We start from the raw sequence: 20982 nt of genomic DNA, 5'->3' as shown, positions 1-20982 counted from the left end.
CCCGCGTCTCCTGCATCGGCAGGCGGACTCTCAAGCACTGCGCCACCAGGGAAGCCCTGCTTATTAATTTAACAAGCACTTACTGACCCTGGCTATGTGGCAGTTCCTTTTGTAGAGAAGGTAGACATAAAGTTGTATGATAACTGACGTAGCAAAAAGATGTCATATGTGTGGAAGTGCAGAAAAGGAGTTTTCCACTTTGCTTTGAGTTGTTCTGGCTATTTCACAAAGAGAAATATTTCAACGGAGTGATGAAAGATAGTTTTCTGTATGGACAAGGTTGGGAAAGGTATTCCAGGTACACAAAAACATAGGAGAATGCACATAGTTCATTTTGGTTGGCATTTAAGTTAGAAAGTTGGGGACAGAGCTGTTAGGGTGCACAAGAATATGGATTTTTGACGAACAGATCATAAAGGCCTAGTTTTGTCAGTTATGGAGTTTGGACTTTAAGTGGTAGGAGGTAAGGAGCTATTGGCCCAAGTTAGGTAGGAAGGTAGTAAGACTATCACATTTATGTTAGAAAGATTATTTTGACAACTGTGAAGGGTGAATGTGAGAGAAGAGAGATTAGGGGTAGAAGACTAGGTAGAGAGCTATGGGAATAATCATGATGAGAGATAAGAGAGCTTGGATCAAGGCACAGATGGATGAGAGGAGATGGAAATGAAAGACATAGGAAGTAGAATTGATGGGGTTATGTGATTATATTTCTGGATTGGGTATATGGAAGTACCATTAGGCCTTATAGGAAACCCTATAGGAGACTTGAGGATTGGAAGGAGCATGGGGAAGGAGTATACAGGGAGCTAATGTTGAGTTTTAGACACATTAGGTTAAGGTGTCTTTGGAATAAATACTAAAATGGAGATTGTCAGTAAGCAATAGACTATTGGCTGGATGGAAATACTGCTTTCAAAGTCCATGTCATGTAGGTGATAGTATAACCTGTAAATAAGTATGAGCTTGTTTAGGGAGAGTGAAGAGTGAAAAGAACATCAGGGGAACACCAGTACATAGATTTGATAGGTGTGTGGATGGAGGCACATTTGAGAATAAGGGCTAAAGATAAAAAAAGATAAGCAAAAGCAGAATTCTAGGTAATATTCATCACCCGTTAAATGCCACAGTTCAGCCATTGGCTTTGGCATTGTTGGAATGAATAGTGGTGAGAAAATGGGAGCAGATAGTCTCTTCTGCGTGTTTGGCAGGAAGAGATGTTGAAAGAGGTGAAAGCTGGAGATGAACACAAGGTCAAAGGGGAAATATATGTTGTGGGGACGGAGGGGGAATAGAAAATAGAGACGGAATAACTGACGATAGCTCCCACTGAGAAGGTGAGAGGGGAGGGCATGTAGGGCTGGATATAGAGCAGTTAGAAGATACCAACCACGTATAGGTGGAGACAAGATAAGGAGAGGTGTAGGATGGACGCACATGTAGGTATAGAGGGGGTTGGGAACTTCATGGCTTCATGTCTCTTTAGGTCATTTAATAAGTAAAAACTGGATTGTAGATTTTAAGAAGGGGAGGGAAAGTTTGAAATAGTGGAAGAAGAATATGTCCATCAAAGAACATAATGAAACAGAATTGCCTTGATAGCACAAAGGGCCAGCCGGTGTCAAAAATAAACTTTTGTGGCATTAAGCTTTACCGTTGAGCTCACTTATGTAGTTAAACTGTGGGATTAGGTTGGGATTTGCAGTTCTGGAACAGGGATACAGTTGAACTTACTGTGCGTGGAAGAGAGGATTACCTGATGGAAGTGTAGGTTATTTCTCCAGCACGGGTAACTGAAGGATGGCAGAGAGGGGGAAGGGGCAGGAGACAGGACTGCGGTGCCATACAATTATGTGCTGTTCACACAGACCAGAGGTGCCCAGCTGTGCAGAGGCCAACAGGAAGGGGAATGTTTTTAAGACTTGACAGTCAGTTTTGCTCTTCCAGTCAAAGTGACAAAACAGAATTAGCTAAGAAATGCTTTTCAGTTATTAGAAAATCAGTTGTTTCTGATTGAACTTGAGCCTCTTCTATTTTGTCAGGAAGATCTTTTAAAAAATTCTTCCTCAGCCTTTAATGGAAGATTACATTGTTATTAATTAATTAATTTTTGCTTTTTTCCTTCGTTCCCATTTACCTACAGGATAAAAACCTAAGTCCTTAGTTTAGCCTATAAGACATTTTACAATCTTACTGCAACTGATTTCTCTGGTTTTACCTCTTTTGCTTCTATCCTGGACCCTGACCATGCTAAATTCTCATGAATTTTGGACACATACTTTCTTACAACTTTGTGCCTTAGCATTCCTTGGAGTGTCCCTTTTCTAGGCTTGCAGACTTTGATCTTTTGATAAATCCCAGTTCACACACCAACTTTAGGAAGCCTCTTCTGACTCAAATCTGATTTCCTGTTCTGGGCTCTCAATTTGTGTCCATATTATATTCTAATTTGTTTTTAAGTCTGCCAATACTGCTAGATGAGTCCCTTCAGAGACTGGATTTTGTTCAGCTTTCTCTCCCCAGCATCTAACAGTGTACCTTGTATTCACTCATTTATTTGTTCTTCATTTAGTCAGTCAAAATAAATGTCTCTGGATCTCAGGCATCATGCTAGGGGGACATATGCTAGTGGTAAGTAAAACAGACAAGGTTCCTGCTTTCACGGAGCTTACTTTCTAATTAAGATAATAAATAAGTAAACATGTACACCTAGGGAATAAGGTCAATAATATTTTAACAACCTTCTATGGTGATGGATGGTAACTGGTCTTACTGCAGTGGTGATCATTTTATAATGTATAAAAATATCAGAAAAGCTATGTTGTATACCTGAAACTAATATAACATTGTATATTAATTTTAATAATAAAAAAGTAGAGCTCCTCCCCTAAAATAAATAAATAAACAAACAAGTAAACATTAGTGCTATAAAGGCAACAAATAAGTGATATTAGAGAAATGAAGAGGTGCATACTTTGTATACTTGGGAATTTCAGTGTGGAGGCAGTATTTAAGCTGAGAGTTGAAGGATAAGGAGCAACCAGGGATACTAAAGAGTAGGGGACCCTTAAGAACTTGCCAGACATAGCATATGCTTACTGAGTGAATGTATGAATTATGAAATAGGATGTTCTATCTTCCAACTTTGTTTAACTTTGCACTCTATCTAGGGTTTGTTTGTTTTTTGAGAGGTAGGTATGCTGAATAAGTCCTATACTTAAGAAAACAAAAAAGTAGCATAGGTTAGTTTAATGCACAGTATCATTTACTTGCTTCCCAGCTTCCCCTCCACACTTTCTTTTCTGCACTGGGTGTGGAGACAGGGTCCCTGCCCTGTGGAGTTTATAAGCTCATTTGTTGACTCTTTCATGTAAGCCCTAATTTTCAGGGTTCTTAACCTGGACACTTCTGAAGAAAGTTTTTAACCTATCTCAAAGTAGACTTTCTTTTTTATAGTAGCAATACAGTTTAAAACATTTTTAATTTTTTATTTTGCTTTAGGAGGTTTTGGACATCTCGCCATTTTCAATTCTTGTCTGCAAACCAAAAGCATAGATGATGGAGAGCTATTACATGGTATATTAAAAATTCTGATAACCTGGAAGAAAGATCATGAAGATATTTTTCTTTTCAGTTGGTAGGTAATACTTTATACAGTTTTTTTCCCTCTATTTATGATGTGGACTGAGATTATGTATCTTATAGTCACAGTTTTGTAGAGCAATAAGATGGTAGACATTTCAGTCAGTCTGTTGTAAATATATGAGATTTAAATGTTTCCAATTGAATGTCTATATAATTCTTCAGTGTTTTGTTTTGTTTTTGTCTTTATCACAGTAATCTGTCAGAAGTAAGTCCAGAGATACTCGGTGTAAATATAGAAATAATCCGGTTCCTTTCCCTATTTCTGAAATACTGCTCATCTCCTTTGGCAGAGAGTGAATGGGACTTCATCATGTGCTCCATGTTGGCTTGGTTGGAGGTAAATTAACCTGCTGGGTCATCATAGCTACTGGGTCTTCGTGCATATCTGTGTACCAGAACTATTCGCTAATCTTCTTCAAGTAACGATTGTAGTTAGCTCCTTTGCAAACGTTTAAACACTTTATAGATATGTTCCACACCAGCTACTACTTGACAGATCAGTAAAATGATTGAGGTTTAATGTCTGTCAAAATCATTCACTAACAAATCTGCTAATTGCTTTTAAAATGTTCTCTCCATTAGCTCATCCTGGTATAATATTTGCAGTACAGCCCATTAAGGTTTTATCTTTTCATGACAAGTTTTTAGGTCTTTTGGTTCTAATTAAATTATTCTTAAAATGTACTGTTTCAATATTGCCAGAGTAATGCATTAAAGATTAAGCAAATTCATGGGCTTCCCTGGTGGCGCAGTGGTTGAGAGTCCGCCTGCCGATGCAGCGGACACGGGCTCGTGCCCCGGCCTGGGAAGATCCCGCATGCCGCGGAGCTGCTGGGCCCGTGAGCCATGGCCGCTGAGCTTGCGCGTCCAGAGCCTGTGCTCCGCAATGGGAGAGGCCACAACAGTGAGAGGCCCGCGTACCACAAAAAATAAATAAATAAATAAAGATTAAGCAAATTCAGAGGGAACTAGTGTTCTTTTTATGACCCAAAGCAACCAGATGTGTAATACTTATGGGCTGTCACATAGCAAGTAAGTCAGAGTTGAATTTGTCTGAATCTCTGCTTTGCCTGCTGTTAGCTGTGTGGCTTAGAGTATTAAAGTTTACCTAGCTGAGCCTCAGTTTCCTTATTTTAGAATAGTTTAACAATACCCAATTACTAGGGCTCCTATAGGGATCCTGAGAAGATTATAAATGTGCTTTTAATGTACTCAACTTGGTAAATGGTAATTGATAATATTTTCTTTCATAGTTTTAGAAATAAAAAACATTTCAGAATAAATGGATTGATTCTACTGATAATTCCTAATATTTAATTTTGAAACGAAGTTATTTTGATGTAAAATATATAAATGTCTTCTGAGACTATGCATTTCACCTGCTTTTCAAATTTAGAGAAATGAAAGGGACTTTTCTTTATTGCCTTGATTTGTAGTATTCTAGAAGTCTGCTTACTTATTTAATTTTTGTTTCTTCAGACAACAAATGAGAATCAGACATTGTATTCTGTTCCACTTGTACAACTGTTTGCCTGTGTCAGCTGTGATTTGACCTGTGAACTCAGTGCTTTTTTTGATTCCACAACTCTGGATACCACTGGCAGTCTTCCTGTAAATCTAATCAGTGAATGGAAAGAATTTTTTTCTCCAGGCATCCACAGTTTGCTTTTACCTCTTTTGGTGACTGTTACAGGCAAGTGAAAAAGGGAATAATAGTGAGATTCATTGAAAATGACTTGTTGAAAAGTTAAAAAAAAAAAAAAACTCTGGATGTTCAAGTCACACAGTACAAAATAGTAAAAGAGCCAGAGAGAAAGCTTGGCATCTCAGAAGCATCATATATGCTTCTGCTTTACAGACAAGAATTGAAAAATGGCAAGACATCCGAAGACCATTGAAAATTAAAATAATACTAATTCAGATAACAAGAATAGATTTTTTTAACTCACATGTCTTTTTTTTTTTAAGGATGAGATAATAGAAGTCATTAAATAGTTGAGATTATCTGAAATATATATTCAGTTCATGTTTCTAGTTAGGACTGCTTTAATGTTTGTCAGGTTTTTATTTCATTTTCTTAAGTAACATTTGGTTGTCTGTGAATGGGTCAAGCTGTATTACTCACTTTGTTTTGGGGTATGAATATTTCTTTCCTTTTTGTCATCAGGAGAAAGCAAAGATACATCTGAAACATCATTTCAGAATGCAATGCTGAAGCCCATGTGTGAAACATTAACTTATATCCCAAAGGATCAGCTATTGAGTCAAAAACTCCCTGCAAGATTGGTTGCTGGCCAAAAAACAAACTTGCCAGAGTATCTCCAGACTTTGTTAAATACATTAGCCCCATTACTCCTTTACAGAGCTCGGCCTGTGCAAATTGCTGTTTATCATATGCTATACAAGTAAGAATTCTTTCAATTGAATCAGTGTTGTGGTGTTCTAAAAAAATGGAATATATATTTAGCTTTAACTTTTAGTCATTAAAAAAAGTCACAGTTAAAACAACAACAAAGTAAGCTTGACTATGCATTTCAATAACAGGGATGCCAAGTTTTTGATCTTTTAGGTCTCTGTTCTCCATGCACAGTTTACATTTAGATAGTCCTGGCCACAATGAGTTATTTCAGAAAAAACTCAGTAAAAAAATTATACTCATTACAGAATAAGTATTGGTCTTTTTGCTTTTAAGCATGATTTAACAATGAACCGTTTAATATAATTTAAATATTCTAACTTCCAGATTGATGCCTGAATTCCCACAATATGATCAGGATAATCTAAAGTCATATGGAGATGAAGAAGAAGAACCAGCCTTGTAAGTTTTTTTTAATACAAAGCTTCTTTGACTTACGGGGTTATATCCCAATAAACTCATTATAAGTTGAAAATTGTGTTGAGTCAAAAATGCATTTGAGGGCTTCCCTGGTGGTGCAGTGGTTAAGGATCTGCCTGCCAATGCAGGGGACACGGGTTCCAGCCCTAGTCCGGAAGATCCCACATGCCGTGGAGCAACTAAGCCCATGCACCACAATTACTGAGCCTGCGCTCTAGAGCCCGTGAGCCACAACTACTGAGCCTGCGTGCCTGGAGCCCGTGTTCCCCAACAGGAGAAGCCACCGCAATGAGAAGCCCACGCACCGCAGCAAAGAGTAGCCCCCACTTGCCGCAACTAGAGGAAGCCCACGCACAGCAACGAAGACCCAACACAGCCGAAAATAAATTAATTGATTAATTAATCTTAAAAAATTCATTTGATAGCCCTAACCTACCGAACATCAGCTTAACCTCACCTACTCAGCCTCAGAACACTTACATGAGCCCACAGTTGGGCACAATCATCTAACACGGGGACTCCCCTGGTGGCGCAGTGGTTAAGAACCCGTCTGCCAATGCAGGGGACATGGGTTCAAGCCCTGGTCTGGGAAGATCCCACATGCCGCGGAGCAACTAAGCCCATGCGCCACAACTGCTGAAGCCCTCGCGCCTAGAGCCCGTGCTCCACGAGAGAAGCCACCGCAGTGAGAAGCCCGCTCACCGTATCTAAGAGTGGCCCCCGCTCACTGCAACTAGAGAAAGCCCGCATGCAGCGACGAAGACCCAAGGCAGCCAAAAAAAAAAAAAATCATCTAACACAGAGGCGCCTTATAAAGTGTTAAATATCTCATGTAATTTATTGAATACAGAAAGTGAAAAGCAGAATGGTTGTGAGTGTATTGGTTGTTAACCTGCGTGATCGCGTGGCTGACTGGGAGCTGCAGTTCACCACCACTGCCCAGCATCATAAGAGAGTAGTGTACTGCATATCGCCAGCCTGGGAAATGACCAAAATTCTTAGTATGGTTTCTATTGAATGCTTATTGCTTTCACACTACTGCAAAGTTGAAAAATTGTAAGTCAAACTATCATAAGTTGGGGACCATCTGTAGTTTGCTTTATTAAATTCTCATAATCCATCATAATGACTTTAGAAGACTGAGGCAATACAAAAGCTCTAAATTTAGAGTATATGTTCCTTCAGATCATATAAGTTTATCTGTGAGATACAAATGAAATTTAGAGTTCACCCAAAGAGATAGTTACTCTTTCTTCTTAATTGTTCCTAAATCATTTTCAGTTTGCTACTGTTTAGTAAAACTGTCTTTGGCCACATGGGAGCTGTGGAAAGAGTATATCAATTCAAAAATCTGTTGTGCACCCCTTTGTGCAAAGTATTAATTAAACATTGAGGGGAGAATACAGTGTTAGGTAAACAGTATTTTTCTTAAAGAGTTTATAATCTAATTTAGATGATATTACCCTATAATAGAAGACAGTGTATGGCAAGTGCTAAGAAAAAAGATGATGTTAGAGGGACACAACTGCTGTGCCAGGAAGAGAAGACATTCTCGTGAGGAAGAGACATTTATGCTGGACCTTTCAGGTTAGGGAGCACTTTAGTAGGGCAGGGAAAAGTTGTGTAACACCATGTGCAAAGGCATTGAGGCATGAATGTTCAGGAAATGCTTGGGGAATATTGAGTAGTTGCCATTTAACATATTTTTTAATTGTCTAGATCTTCTTCCACTGGAATATAAGCTCTGTGAAGGCAGACATTTTTGTCTCCTGTTCCTGACTATATTCACAGACCCAGGTTTTTTGGCCTAAAACAGTCATAAATAGTGCTCATTTGTTGAATAAAAGTATAAATGAATATGTGTGGAGTAGGCAAGGAGTGTAGAGTGGAAGATGAAGCTGGAAGGGTAATGAAGGGCCTTCAAAATGACATTTTCTAGGAGTCGGGGCATTGTTTGGTAGAAGATGGGATACTACCAGCTGATTCTGGCAATAGTATAAAGCCTGAACTGTACGAAGAAGCAAGCAGAGGGGGATGCCATGCCAGAAGTCATAGCAGTGCATGGAGGTTACTGTAGAAAGTGGAGAGCTGTTGTCTGTAAAATCTAGTGACGGTTGGTATGGAATGGAAAAGGGTTGGTACATGAGATGGTGGTGTTGAAGGTAAAAACTTAAGGGCAGAAGCTTAAAGAAGACTTGTTTATGGACTGGTAGTAGGAAACCACAAGGGAAGAAAGATCACAGAGGTGAAAGGAGAGAACCAAGCTAGAATGTCAGAGAGAAGAGAGTTTGACAGGAGATGCACGCAAGTATTTCACTTTTTGAGAATCTTATAAGCTCATCTGTAAGTGTTCATGAGTGCAGTACTTCCATAAAGAAGAAAATTACTTCACATTGTCATGAATTAATGGGAATGTTAAAATTTACTTCATTGAAGAAACATAGAGTCTTATGATCTTTTTACCCTTTATAGGATGATAAAGGACCTGATAGGATTTGTTAGCCCTAATCATTCCCCTGACTAGCCAAGGGACTTCAGACTAATAATTTAGCTTCTCTGGGTATCTGATTTTTTTTTCATCTGTAAAACAGAAGGTTGAAATATATGTTTTCTAAAAGGGTCTTTCCTTTAAGTGCTAACCTCTAGAGTTCATATTTTATAGCATATTTTATATATTTATAAATATAAAAATTATATATTTATATTTTTTATATTTATAAATATGGAAATATAGGTATATATTTATATAATACTTTATGTCTTTCAAATTCTGTAACTGCCTCTATGTGAATTAGGGGTCAGAATTGAATCTATAAAGGGGGACTTTTAAAATGGTTTTTGGAAAATAAAGATTTTTTTAAAATGCTTGAAATTTATACATGCTGTCAATTTGTTAAGGGACAAGTTATGAAGAAAACTGTGGTGTTTAATCATTGATTCTTAGGTCACCACCAGCAGCACTGATGTCTCTTCTTAGCACTCAAGAAGACTTACTAGAAAATGTTTTGGGGTGTATTCCTGTTGGACAGATAGTTACTATTAAGCCACTGAGTGAAGACTTCTGCTATGTTCTGGGATACCTCCTCACCTGGAAATTAATACTTACTTTCTTTAAAGCTGCTTCATCTCAGGTAAGTAAAATGAGACGACTTTTGACAATTCTGTCCTATATGTATTTCTCTGTTACTGTCCTAAACCCTTTCCTTCCCCTCCTTTTGGAAAAAAAGGGGAAATGCCTCACATTTTAATCTAATCTTATCTGGCTAATTTCAGACATTCTGCTAAATTTATTTCTCTCTCTGCTTCCTCATCCTCCTACAGGTTTTTACACACACACGCACACACACACACACACACTCAGTTTTTTTGCAAAAGTAATTAATCTCTGGAATGTGCTTAGATCAATTTTTTTTTCTAACTGAATGTAGCCACCAAGTCCTTTTATTGCAGGAAACCAGATTTCTATAATTTAATTTTGTGCTACCACAGTAAGAGTTTCAGAAGAATCGGATCTTGCTATTCTTTTTCCTTTGGTCAACTTCTGACTCTTGTGGAGATGTCAATTACTACATCATTGGAAATTTACCTTACTTGAAAATCAGTGTTCAGAAAAAGATCTGTGAAATACTACCTTATATAATTCAGACTATTATCGCTAAATATAGAAAATATCCTATTGTAATTATTTTGACCAAATTATTTTAGCAGGCACTAGGTGTCTCTGTTGTCTCATGTTTAAGAAGGAAGCTGGAGAAATCTACTCCATTTTTAAAAATTCTTTTAGACAGATTCCCACTTTTAAAAAGATTAACACATTGATTGAATCAGTTTAATAAAGTAGGTGGCTTCTTTGACAGGTTAATACAAAAAGACTTAATTATTACGTATTTAAAGTGTGACTAAACATCTTGGCATTCATTTCCAATGTGATTTTTTAGAATCCTTAAGTTATAATTTATGTTGCTAATAACCCATACCTTGGTATAAATATAGAAACATAAGCAGTTTTGCATTTTTTAAGGGGAAAATCAAATCACAGAAGCAACACTGATCTAGATGTTCAAATTATTTTATTTCTTTTCAGTCTTACCACTTATGTTTGTGATTTGAGCTAATTTTAATTTGCTGTATGATGTATTTCAAGAGCTCCTTGTTAAGCTTTTAAATTTGTTTCTTAAAATATTATTGGTCTCTAAAAAACTGCAGCAAATTGAAGTTTTTATGTGTAAGAATTTCATTCTGGTTATCTTATATTCAGAAATTAGGAATCTGGCCACACCTCATCTTTCCCATTAGGCCAGAGTGGGGGAGGGGGAGGGGGCACAAAGCATTACAGCAGCATTTACTGAGCCTAGAAATTGAACTGAGCTGTCAACAGATAAACCAGCATAACCCAGTAAATAACACTAATTAGAGGAATCCTTAAAACAAACCGAAAAATTTTTAAAAACTTTGGTCCTTAATCTGAGTTATTTTTAACATTCTTCTTAAAACTAGTAAATCAGATTGCATTAGAAGCAAAGGTGTGTGTGTGTGTGTGCACACACACGCACGTGCACACACCTTTATGTTTTTTATAGTTTTGTTGAGATATATTTCACATATCGTCAAATTTATTTAAAGTGTACAGCTTGGTGTTTCTAGTGTATTCACAGAATTGTGCACCTATCACCACTATCTAAATTTAGAATAGTTTCAACATCCTTCCACCCCCCCCAAAAAAACCCTTACCTATCTGCAGTCACTTCCCAATTCCTTTCAAACTCCCCAGCCACTGGCAACCACTAATCTATTTTCTGTCTCTATGGATTTGCCTACTGTGGACCTTTCACATATGTGGCCTTTTGTGTCTGGCTTATTTCATATGGCATAATGTTTTCAAGATTCATTCATAGTATAGCATGTATCAATATGGCATTACTTTTTATGCCTAAATAATATTGCATTGTATGACTATACCACATTTTGTTTATCCAGTCATCTAGTGGGCATTTAGGTTGTTTCCGCTTTTTGCCTATTGTGAATAAAGCTGCTGTGAGCAATTGTGCATAATTTTTTTGTGTGTACATATATTTCTCATTTCTCTTGCGTTGTATACCTAAGAGTGGGATTGCTGGGTAATAGACATGTGTTTTTAAAAGTCCAGGGCTATATGTATTAAGTTTTTTAAAAAAATTCTACTTTGCTTCCAACTTTTTATTTTGAAAAATATTCGGATTTACAGAGAAGGTGGACAGCAGACATCATGATGCTTTACCAAAAGTATTTAAACATATGTCTCCTAAGAACAAGGACATGTTTCAACATAAATGTAATATAAATATTACACTCAAATTTGATTTCGATGCAGTAATATTATCTAATTTGTATTTAAATTTTCCCAGTTGTCAGATGTCTTTTATAGTTTTATTTCCTTCTATATTGAGGTTTCAATCAAGGGTCATGTTTGCATTTGTCTGTCATATTTCTTTAGCTTATAATTCCTCTACTGTTCTTTGGTGTCATTCACCGGATCAGTTATTTTGTAGACTGTCTTCCAGTTTGGATTTGTCTGGTAGTTTCCTCAACATTAGAGTCTGGTTGCTTTTCAGCAAGAGTATTTACTGCACAGTGGTGATGTATTCTCAGTGCCTCACCTCAGGAGCACAGAATGTCATCTGTCCTTTTATTGGTGATGTTAAGTTTGGTTACTTGGTAAAGGTAGTGTCCTCCAGATTTCTTCATTGTAAAGTTTCTTTGATCAATTTTTTAAGAATCAGTTCCAAATACTATGGCTTAATCTTTGTATTTGACCATTCATAGTGTTCAGAAAATGGTATATTTGTACTATGAAGAAACATAGTGTAAGAAATAATTTTAAAACGGGTACAAATACCAAAGAGCTACAAGGTAAATGTTAATGAATGAAAACTACATTATTGAGGAACAAGTCTAAAGCACATGTCTCACATAGATACCTATAGTACACCCAGCGGTGCCAAATTGTCCTGTTTTCTTAAAAAGAAACCAGAAGAAGAATCCATATTTTTTGTGAAATGTCCTGATTTATAAAACAACTAATGAGAAGAACCCAAGACATTTTGAAATACTAGTTTGTGCTGTCATAAAGGGATGCTGAAATGTTTGATACAGCATGAGGTCAGCCATAAAAATGGGATTCGTTTTAAGCAGAGTTTTGAAAGATTAGGGATTATGGTGCGGAAGGAACGTGTGGAAGATTTGGGAGGAGAGTGAGCAAATCGTCTGTGGGGAATATGGCGAATAGGTTTTTCTCAGCTCAGAGACTCCAAGTGGGTGTGAACTTATCAACAGGGAGACAGTTTGAGAAAGATGTTAGAGGCATATGTCTGATAATGAGGGGATACTGAAAACTTCTGCTAGTTTATGAGAAGCGGGAGCAGTGCCTTCAAATGACACAACTGGAAAGTAAGACTGTGGCATATATTTTATAGGACTCTTCCATGTCATTCTCAGTGTTCAAATGAATTCATTTTTGTATTGTGTTCTTGTACAGTCTGTTACACTTTAGTTTGTTCGTATCTACTGATTGTCTTGATTTAACTGGGTTTCCTAACAAAAATTGTTTACTCTCCACCAGCTTCGAGCTCTGTATTCAATGTACCTTCGAAAAACAAAAAGCTTGAATAAATTGCTCTATCACCTGTTCAGGCTTATGCCAGAAAATCCAACCTTTGCAGAGACAGCTGTTGAGCTCTCCAATAAGGACCCTAAAACATTCTTTACAGAAGAACTCCAGTTGGGTATTAGAGGTCAGTATGATGTGCGTTTGTGTTCTTTCTTAGAGACTAGGTTCAGATCAGGTTATCCTGACGGCATGGAGAATAATCCCAGATGTGTGTCCTGGCTATGAAAATGTTGAAGTGCCAGATTTTCTGTATTTCTCTAAATAGGACATATAATTAGATTTTGTGCGTAAGGTTGTTAAGAATTTTTGAAGTTTACTTTGTTGAGACTATTATCTTTTACTCAGTAAACAAGTATTTGTTACGCAATATGTTTTGTAGGCCTGTAAATAAATAGTCTTCAGTTGGGGAAACAAAGATAAGTAAAATTTATTTTTCACTCCGGGAGCTCACATTTTAGCTGAAGGGATAGACATGCATGCATCTAGCTGTGCCGCAGCATTCTAAGTGATTTCCTGAGAACAGGAATTTTTTAAATGCCTTGGAGATCTGAGGATGGGACTTTGTCTTGTGAGTACTGAGGTGGGATTCTAGAACTTTTGCATAACACATCAGTGAGCTCTGGGAAAAGTAAAGGAGGTCAGACTCTTTTTCCTAATTTATAAGAAAAAGAATCTTTATAATTCTTCCTCCTCTTTGAAGTGTGTGTGTTTCACTGCATTTGTGATCTTTCATGTGAAATAAAGAGTGCTATTTCTAAGCAGATTTTTCAGTGTCATTCAGGATTTTCATTATTTTTACAATTCTAATTGTTCATTTTGAATGTGTGAGAAAAAGCTAATACTCTAGAGTTCTGGTTTCTTTGGTATGTTTGTTTTATGAACACTAGTGTTAAGGAATTGAAAATGATTTTCTAAGAAAATACTAATATTAGTCTGTTATTCTATGTAAGAAATATATGTTACTAACTAAGAATTTGTTTTTTCCTCAGATACCTCAACTCTTCCATACCATATTCCACATTTGGCTTGTTCAGTCTATCACATGACATTAAAAGACTTGCCCGCCATGGTTAGGCTGTGGTGGAATAGTAGTGAGAAGCGTGTTTTCAATATTGTAGATAGATTTACAAGCAAGTATGTTAGCAGTGTTCTTTCTTTTCAAGAAATATCTTCTGTGCAAACAAGTACACAGCTATTTAATGGCATGACGGTTAGTATTGTCTTGGATTTTTTCTAGAAAAGTTGTTTCAGTATTGGTTATGTCTATCAGTTGTAGTGAGTATCATCACAATTGTAACTCTTGGTTCAGAATTTACAGAAATTGTCCACTTTATTTTCGGATTATTGGATATCAAATCTCAGATTAATGCATAGGTTAAAATGATGATATAATTTTATTTACCCCCACCAAATAGTTTTTGAACTTTCATTAGTTAATTCAAAATATATATTGGAATACTTACAGATGCCAGGCACTGTGTGCCAGTCACCTGCAAAATGAACAGTTTAGAAGGGTCAGATTCCTGTCCTGTAATAACATACAATCTAATAAAGGGAAAAGAGCGATAATGTTTTTTTTGCATTGGAAACTGGAAAGTGGCACATTAAGAGGAAGAATGCTCTGTGATCAGAGTGGGAAAAGTTCATCTGGCTGAGGGGATTAGGTGAGACTTTATGGAGGAATTTTACTTTGAGATAGGCAAGGTTTTTTTATGGGGAAAAGCATTTAGTATAGAGAAAACAGTATAGTAAAAGCAAAAAGCTTGAAGATGGGAATGTAATTTCTGTGATGGCCTAAGAAATGATGAATGGCCCAGTATTCATATGGAGTAGGATTCATGAAGGTAAATAGAGAACAAACTGCTTCTATGATGAATTGGGGACATACTGGGAAAGGCCTCAAGTAACAGTCTAAAATATTTGGGCCTATGTAGCCACTGAAATTTTTCTTTTCTTTTTTTTGGCTGTGTCATGTGGTTTATGGGACCTTAGTTCCCTAACCAGGGATTGAACCCGTGCCCTCAACAGTGAAAGTGTGGAGTCCTAACCACTGGACCACCAGGGAATTCTCTGAAATTTTTCTTTTGGGGCAGTGACACTGTCAGAGTTATAATCTGTGAAATTTCTGTGACTGAAGTCTTATAACATGGGCTATTGGCATGGAGCTTGGGTTCAGGTGAATAGTTAGGGAGACTTGTAATGTGTAGACATTATGAGGAGGGCCCGGGGAAGGCAGTATCACTGAGAATAGTCCTTAAAGGGGGAGAGATGTGAGAAATTTTGTGGTGATTTATCCAAACTTGCAACTAGTTAATATCTGGAATGTGGTAGAAGGAGAATTTTAAGATGATGCTACGGTTTTTAGCGTGGAAATAGGAAAGCCAGAGGAATAAATCTTTAAAGGATGATAATTTGTGTTTTATGTTGAGTTTGCAGTGCTAGTAAGAAAATCAAGATCAGGTATAAATATTCTGGCAGTTGCTGGTTGGCTCTAAAGCTCAGGAGAATTCTGTGGTAGAGAAAGACTTCAAAAACATCTAAATAGAAGTGATATTTGATACGTTAGCTTTGGAAAAGAAGGAATAATTAATAATAACCCATTCTGTTACTGGTCTATGCAAAAACTATGATGTGACAAGCCTAATATACTAAAACATACTTTTTATTGAGTAGTGCATTTCTTTTTGAAACATCTTTGAATGTCACAACATCACTATAAAACATTTCAGGTATTTGAACGTATTTGTTAAACATCTCATGTCAGATAAGTGAACATGTTTACCCGTGTTTTGTTTGAATGAGGACTGGCTGCTAGCAGTCAACCTGTCAAGATGGTTTTTGAATGATAAGGAAAGAAAAGAAATTTGGCAAAAAAAATATTACCTTCCATGTGTTGCAGGTTAAAGCTCGAGCTACTACTCGAGAAGTCATGGCCACTTATACTATTGAAGATATAGTTATTGAACTTATAATACAGCTGCCTTCAAATTATCCACTGGGTTCAATAACAGTAGAAAGTGGGAAAAGAGTTGGAGTAGCTGTTCAGCAGTGGCGAAACTGGATGCTGCAGCTAAGCACTTACCTTACCCATCAAGTAAGTGTCTGTGTACACATTTGGCTTTCTAAACTAGAGAAAGATTGCTGATTTACTATTTGAAAGGGCAATGAAACAAAAATATATCTCTTCTGCTTAAGTAGAAATAGATATTATATTTTGTTGGATAAACAGATACATGCCTAAATGATTTGAACCTGCCAAGCTGGTGGGGTGTTTTTTTGTTTTGTTTTGTTTTGTTTTTTCTCCGCTGCTTTGGGTCTTCCTTGCTGCACACAAGCTTTCTCTAGTTGCAGTGAGCGGGCGCTATTCTTTGTTGTGGTGCGCGGGCTTCTCATTGTGGTGGCTTCTCTTGTTTCGGAGCACGGGCTCTAGGCGCGTGGGCTTCAGTAGTTGCAGCACGTGGGCCCTAGAGCATGCAGGCTTCCATAGTTTGTGGCACACGGGCTCAGTAGTTGTGGCACACGGGCTTAGCTGCTCCGCGGCATGCGGGATCTTCCCAGACCAGGGATCAAACCCATGTCTCCTGCATTGGCAGGGGGATTCTTAACCACTGTGCCACCAGGGAGGTCCCCTGCCAAGCTGTTTTAATTTTTCAGGCTCTACAGCTTTTTTTTTCCTGGTGTTTGAGAAGAATTGACTTCACTTCATTGACATTGTAGATGATACAGAACAATACATGGTATTAAAGTTTGAGAGGGAATCTTTTTGTGAGACATGGGACAGATGAATGTCTTCTGAGCTACTTTACTTTAACATTTCAACTTTCCTTCTGTGGTTAGAGAAATCCCAATACTTTCAAAGATCTTTGCCTTTTAAACAAATTGTAAGTCTCTAGTTTTGTTTGCACATTGTGATGTATCTCAGACATTCTACAGTAAAGAAAAATTATTTTAAAACAAGTATATTCACCAATATTGTAGAGCTGGAACAAATCAGCATTTGAGTAGGTGAGATAGTTAATTTCATCATTTTTAGTTAAAAAGAGAGCTGATCCAAATGTTTTAATTATTTAAAAAGTTTCATCAAACAATAAGCTAAGACTATAAAAGTTGAAAACTGGGGCAGGAGCCTTTCTTTCAAGTCTGCCTTTAATGTAGAAAAATTACATCTGGTTCCTAAAACCTGGGAGGTCATTTTAAAAACCAGTATTCTTAAAACTTAGAATCGTGAATATAGCCAAGCAGATTCTCTTCTCTCCAAATTATAATACAACTTTAAAATTTGTGAAATTGAATAAAAATAATACTGGTGGTCTTCAGTGTGTATTGACTTTATTTATCTATTTTTCTTGTTAACAGAATGGGAGTATTATGGAAGGCTTAGCATTATGGAAAAATAATGTAGACAAACGTTTTGAGGGTGTTGAAGATTGTATGATTTGTTTCTCAGTCATTCATGGTTTCAACTATTCTCTTCCCAAAAAAGCCTGTAGAACATGCAAGAAAAAGTTCCATTCAGCCTGCTTGGTAAGCTAAAGAGAAATTAACTTATTTATATCTTATATATATTATATATGTATGATATCTAACCTTGGAAAACAGTAGATGTTAAACTCTTAATTGTGGTTAATGGGAGACATATTAAAAATGATTTTTCAAAATTTGTGAAAGATAATTAGTAATTTACTGAGACTGGTGGCATCAAAGCCCTTTAATAAGTGGATGTTTCTAAAATAGCTCTCAGCACTCAAAAAATAGATGGTCTTGTAAGATCTACACCGTAAAGGAGACTGAAAATATTGGAACTGAGAGCCATCTGGCATCAGAGCTTTTTGCTCTTTTTAAACAGCGTATTGGAAAGAAAGCCACCCTATGTTCAGTTCCTTCACAGGAGGTCTTCCTTACACATCTTCGTGGTTGTGTGCATGATCCTAGGTGGAAAGCGTCACAGTGTGGCCTTTGGAAGGAATACTGAGTTGTGTTGATTTTGGGGATGAGCGGAGGGGAGCAAACATTTCAGTATTCTCCCTTGTCTTACTTTATCATTTGAAGGTAACTTTAGATGTGTATGTAAAATGGCAATTTTAAAAGTTTTTAACATTTAAATACACTTTTCTTTTTCAGTACAAATGGTTTACGTCTAGCAACAAATCCACTTGTCCACTCTGTCGTGAGACCTTTTTCTGAGATTTTTTTTCTTTTCCCCATTGGAATTGATCTCTGAAGTAAATCAAGCAAAGGCAGTGGATTCATCTTGAAGTGTTGATGTGAGGAGGCCAGTGAGCATTCTTTCAAATAGGACCTTCTCTGGAAAATTATTTTGGTTAATGTAATTATCCGAAAATCAGGTTTACTTACCTTCAGATTGCTTTGTAAATGTTCGGAAACCTTTTCTTTTACATAAGAATATTACATACTGGAGAGAAAATATTTATATTAATAGTTTAATCTCTTTGTGCATTTAAAAATAAACAGGGAAAAACCCTAAATTACAGAACTGGAATTTGTGAAAGCGTTGTACAACTGTATTATACTGATAAACCCATTCAGTTTGTTGATCTGTGTTCTAGAACAGTCTGAGTGAGGTAAATGAATTGAGAGGGTTGATTTACATTTACAGATATTTTAAGACTTATTTATTAGTTATGACAACAAAATTAGTATTCTGATATTTGTAGATTATTTTAATGATAAAATGACATTAAGCTATTAATATAGCTTATCTTAAGCTATTTAAAGCATGCTCTGAAATCCTGTATAAAAGAGTATAAACCGAACTTTAAGGTGCCTCCATTTATAAAGGGTTATGAAATTCAGAAAATTAAATTCACAACACTGACCTTTTACTGTAGAAGAAGAATTTCCTTGTACTAGTGAAATTTGAATTGCAGACTTGTCAGTGAATTTATTACTCAGTTGGAATGAGTCTCCAGAGGGTGAGAATTTGAGAGAAACAGGAGTTAGATTATTTTATTCGTGAAGCAGAGTGGTAGTTATTCCTCTATCAAGAGCGAAGAAATAAATGAGTTATTTCTGAAACTTAAGTGGTGGAAAAAACAAAAAATATAAAAATGTAGTAGGAGGCTTTCAATTTTGTAAGCAAATTTTGCTATTCTTACTGGTCAAAGTTACACTAAATTAGAGTTGCGGGGAGGTGATTTTTTTCTAGCCTTCAGAAGTACAAGTTAAGAATTTTAATACTAAGTAAAATTCAGTTTAACAGGCTGAAATGGGGTAGGTGAAAACCTGCCTTTTGCCACAGCACTATTGCCCTTAAAAATCGTGCCCAAAATATAAAAGTGTGGAAGTTTGGAACTTGGAATAATTTTATTGCAGTCTTCCATCACATGGGAAATATTAGCATCTTTAATAGCAAGGTTACTTGAAGAATCAGCTGATCATCTCTGTTGCAAATGTTTAATTGGCAAAAAGCAACTAATGTTAAATAAAATTACTGCTTACCATCACCTGGGTAAAATGGTTATTATTGAAATAGTATGAATGTGGTCAGAGTATCGTAGTGGAGAGTGAAGTATTACGTGTGAGTTAAAGATCTCGAGTTGTATTTGTAGATGCAGTGTCCGGCCCAGTTTTGTCTGTCTCCTAAATTTTTCTCTGTAGTATTTATTATCTTATAGTCTTGAGGCTCAAGGAGTCAGTAAGTGAAGTACAGATAGCAAAATGCTACTACCTCTTCTTAACCCCTTTCTTAAAATATTCTCTCTTTTTCTGTGTCTCTCTCTGACATGGTAAACCCAAAGGATTGTGTTACTCCTCTGTGAAAATTACACACTTTTCCTTTAAAAATTGTTCTATAATAAGACTTTGTTTATAACTTTTCCAGTACTGATACATCTTGATTTCTGACCCAAACCCCAAGTAGAAAAGAAAAGGGAATAATGGAGCATTGTTTTTCCACATTATTATTTAGGGCATCAGGTTCTTGGTGAAACACTATAATTAAGTGGGATACCTACTCTTCATACTTAGGACTCTTAGCACATTTCTTTGAGACTTGTAAATATAAATGTAAAGCTTGTTATTGTTTATATGCTAAAGAAAAAGCTTTCCAAAATAAGACTGAAATTCAGAATATCACATTAATTAAAGTTTATTTATATATCTTTGTTAACTCGAGAGCATCCCTTAAAATTCTAGCATAAGGACATTTTAAAATTGCATGAGATTCAAAGCCCATTAGGAAAATTATTAATTTAAAACCCTAATGTAAATTGCAAATTTTAGAATTTATTTTTAACTCATATTTATCACATGCTGTAATGTATGTACATAAGTTCTGTGGCTTAAAATAATTAATATTATTACTTGACAAGTTTTTGTGGTGTGAATACTTAATGTTATTATTTGATTGTTATACCATATGTGCCCATTAAAATTCTTTTTAATTGCAAAGTATTTCAGATATACATAATAATAATAATATAAATGCCCTTGTACTCCTCATAAACTATTTTGCCATATATGCTTCTGATTTTTAAAGAAATAAAATGTTACTCTTTTGTACTCTTCCCTGAGGCCATCTCCTCCTTCCCTCCATAGAGCTAACCCACTATTCTGAAGTTGGTGTGACTCCTTTCTACTTAAGATTTTATACTTTACCATGGGTTTACGTCCATAAATAATATATAGTAGCTTTTTAAAAGTTTATGATAGCCTATCACAAGTGCTCTTTTGTAATTTGCTTTCTCATTCAACATAACTGCTGTTTAGTATCAGTATATCAGTTTGCTTACCATTTCCCTCCCTAACGGTCATGTCAGTTGTTACTGTTTGCCATTTTGAACCGTGCTGCAAGTGTACATTCTTGATAATATTTTCTCATGCAAATGAAATGTGC

At 36.3% G+C, this 20982-nt stretch overlaps 1 protein-coding gene and 1 non-coding gene across 2 annotated transcripts in view; one reads left to right on the top strand and one right to left on the bottom strand.

The window, feature by feature from the left end:
• LTN1 (listerin E3 ubiquitin protein ligase 1) overlaps positions 1 to 20645 on the top strand; it is a 66317-nt gene extending 45672 nt beyond the window's left edge. The window contains exons 20-30 of the mRNA XM_007458798.1: positions 3502 to 3637; positions 3838 to 3982; positions 5125 to 5338; positions 5813 to 6050; positions 6389 to 6463; positions 9426 to 9612; positions 13080 to 13251; positions 14117 to 14337; positions 16027 to 16221; positions 17484 to 17651; positions 18249 to 20645. Of these exons, the coding sequence (XP_007458860.1) occupies positions 3502 to 3637; positions 3838 to 3982; positions 5125 to 5338; positions 5813 to 6050; positions 6389 to 6463; positions 9426 to 9612; positions 13080 to 13251; positions 14117 to 14337; positions 16027 to 16221; positions 17484 to 17651; positions 18249 to 18311 (1814 nt within the window). The 3' untranslated portion in view covers positions 18312 to 20645. The remainder of the gene's footprint in view (positions 1 to 3501; positions 3638 to 3837; positions 3983 to 5124; positions 5339 to 5812; positions 6051 to 6388; positions 6464 to 9425; positions 9613 to 13079; positions 13252 to 14116; positions 14338 to 16026; positions 16222 to 17483; positions 17652 to 18248) is intronic.
• TRNAE-UUC (transfer RNA glutamic acid (anticodon UUC)) lies at positions 15120 to 15192 on the bottom strand. Its single transcript has one exon. It is a non-coding gene; the product is annotated as a tRNA-Glu (tRNA).
• Positions 20646 to 20982: the final 337 nt, after the last annotated feature.

This window comes from Lipotes vexillifer, unplaced genomic scaffold (genome assembly GCF_000442215.2).
Source record: "Lipotes vexillifer unplaced genomic scaffold, Lipotes_vexillifer_v1.1 scaffold93, whole genome shotgun sequence".
NCBI lineage: Eukaryota > Metazoa > Chordata > Mammalia > Artiodactyla > Lipotidae > Lipotes > Lipotes vexillifer.
Note: the sequence above shows the minus strand (reverse complement) of the source record. Positions and strands in the feature narration are given on the sequence as shown.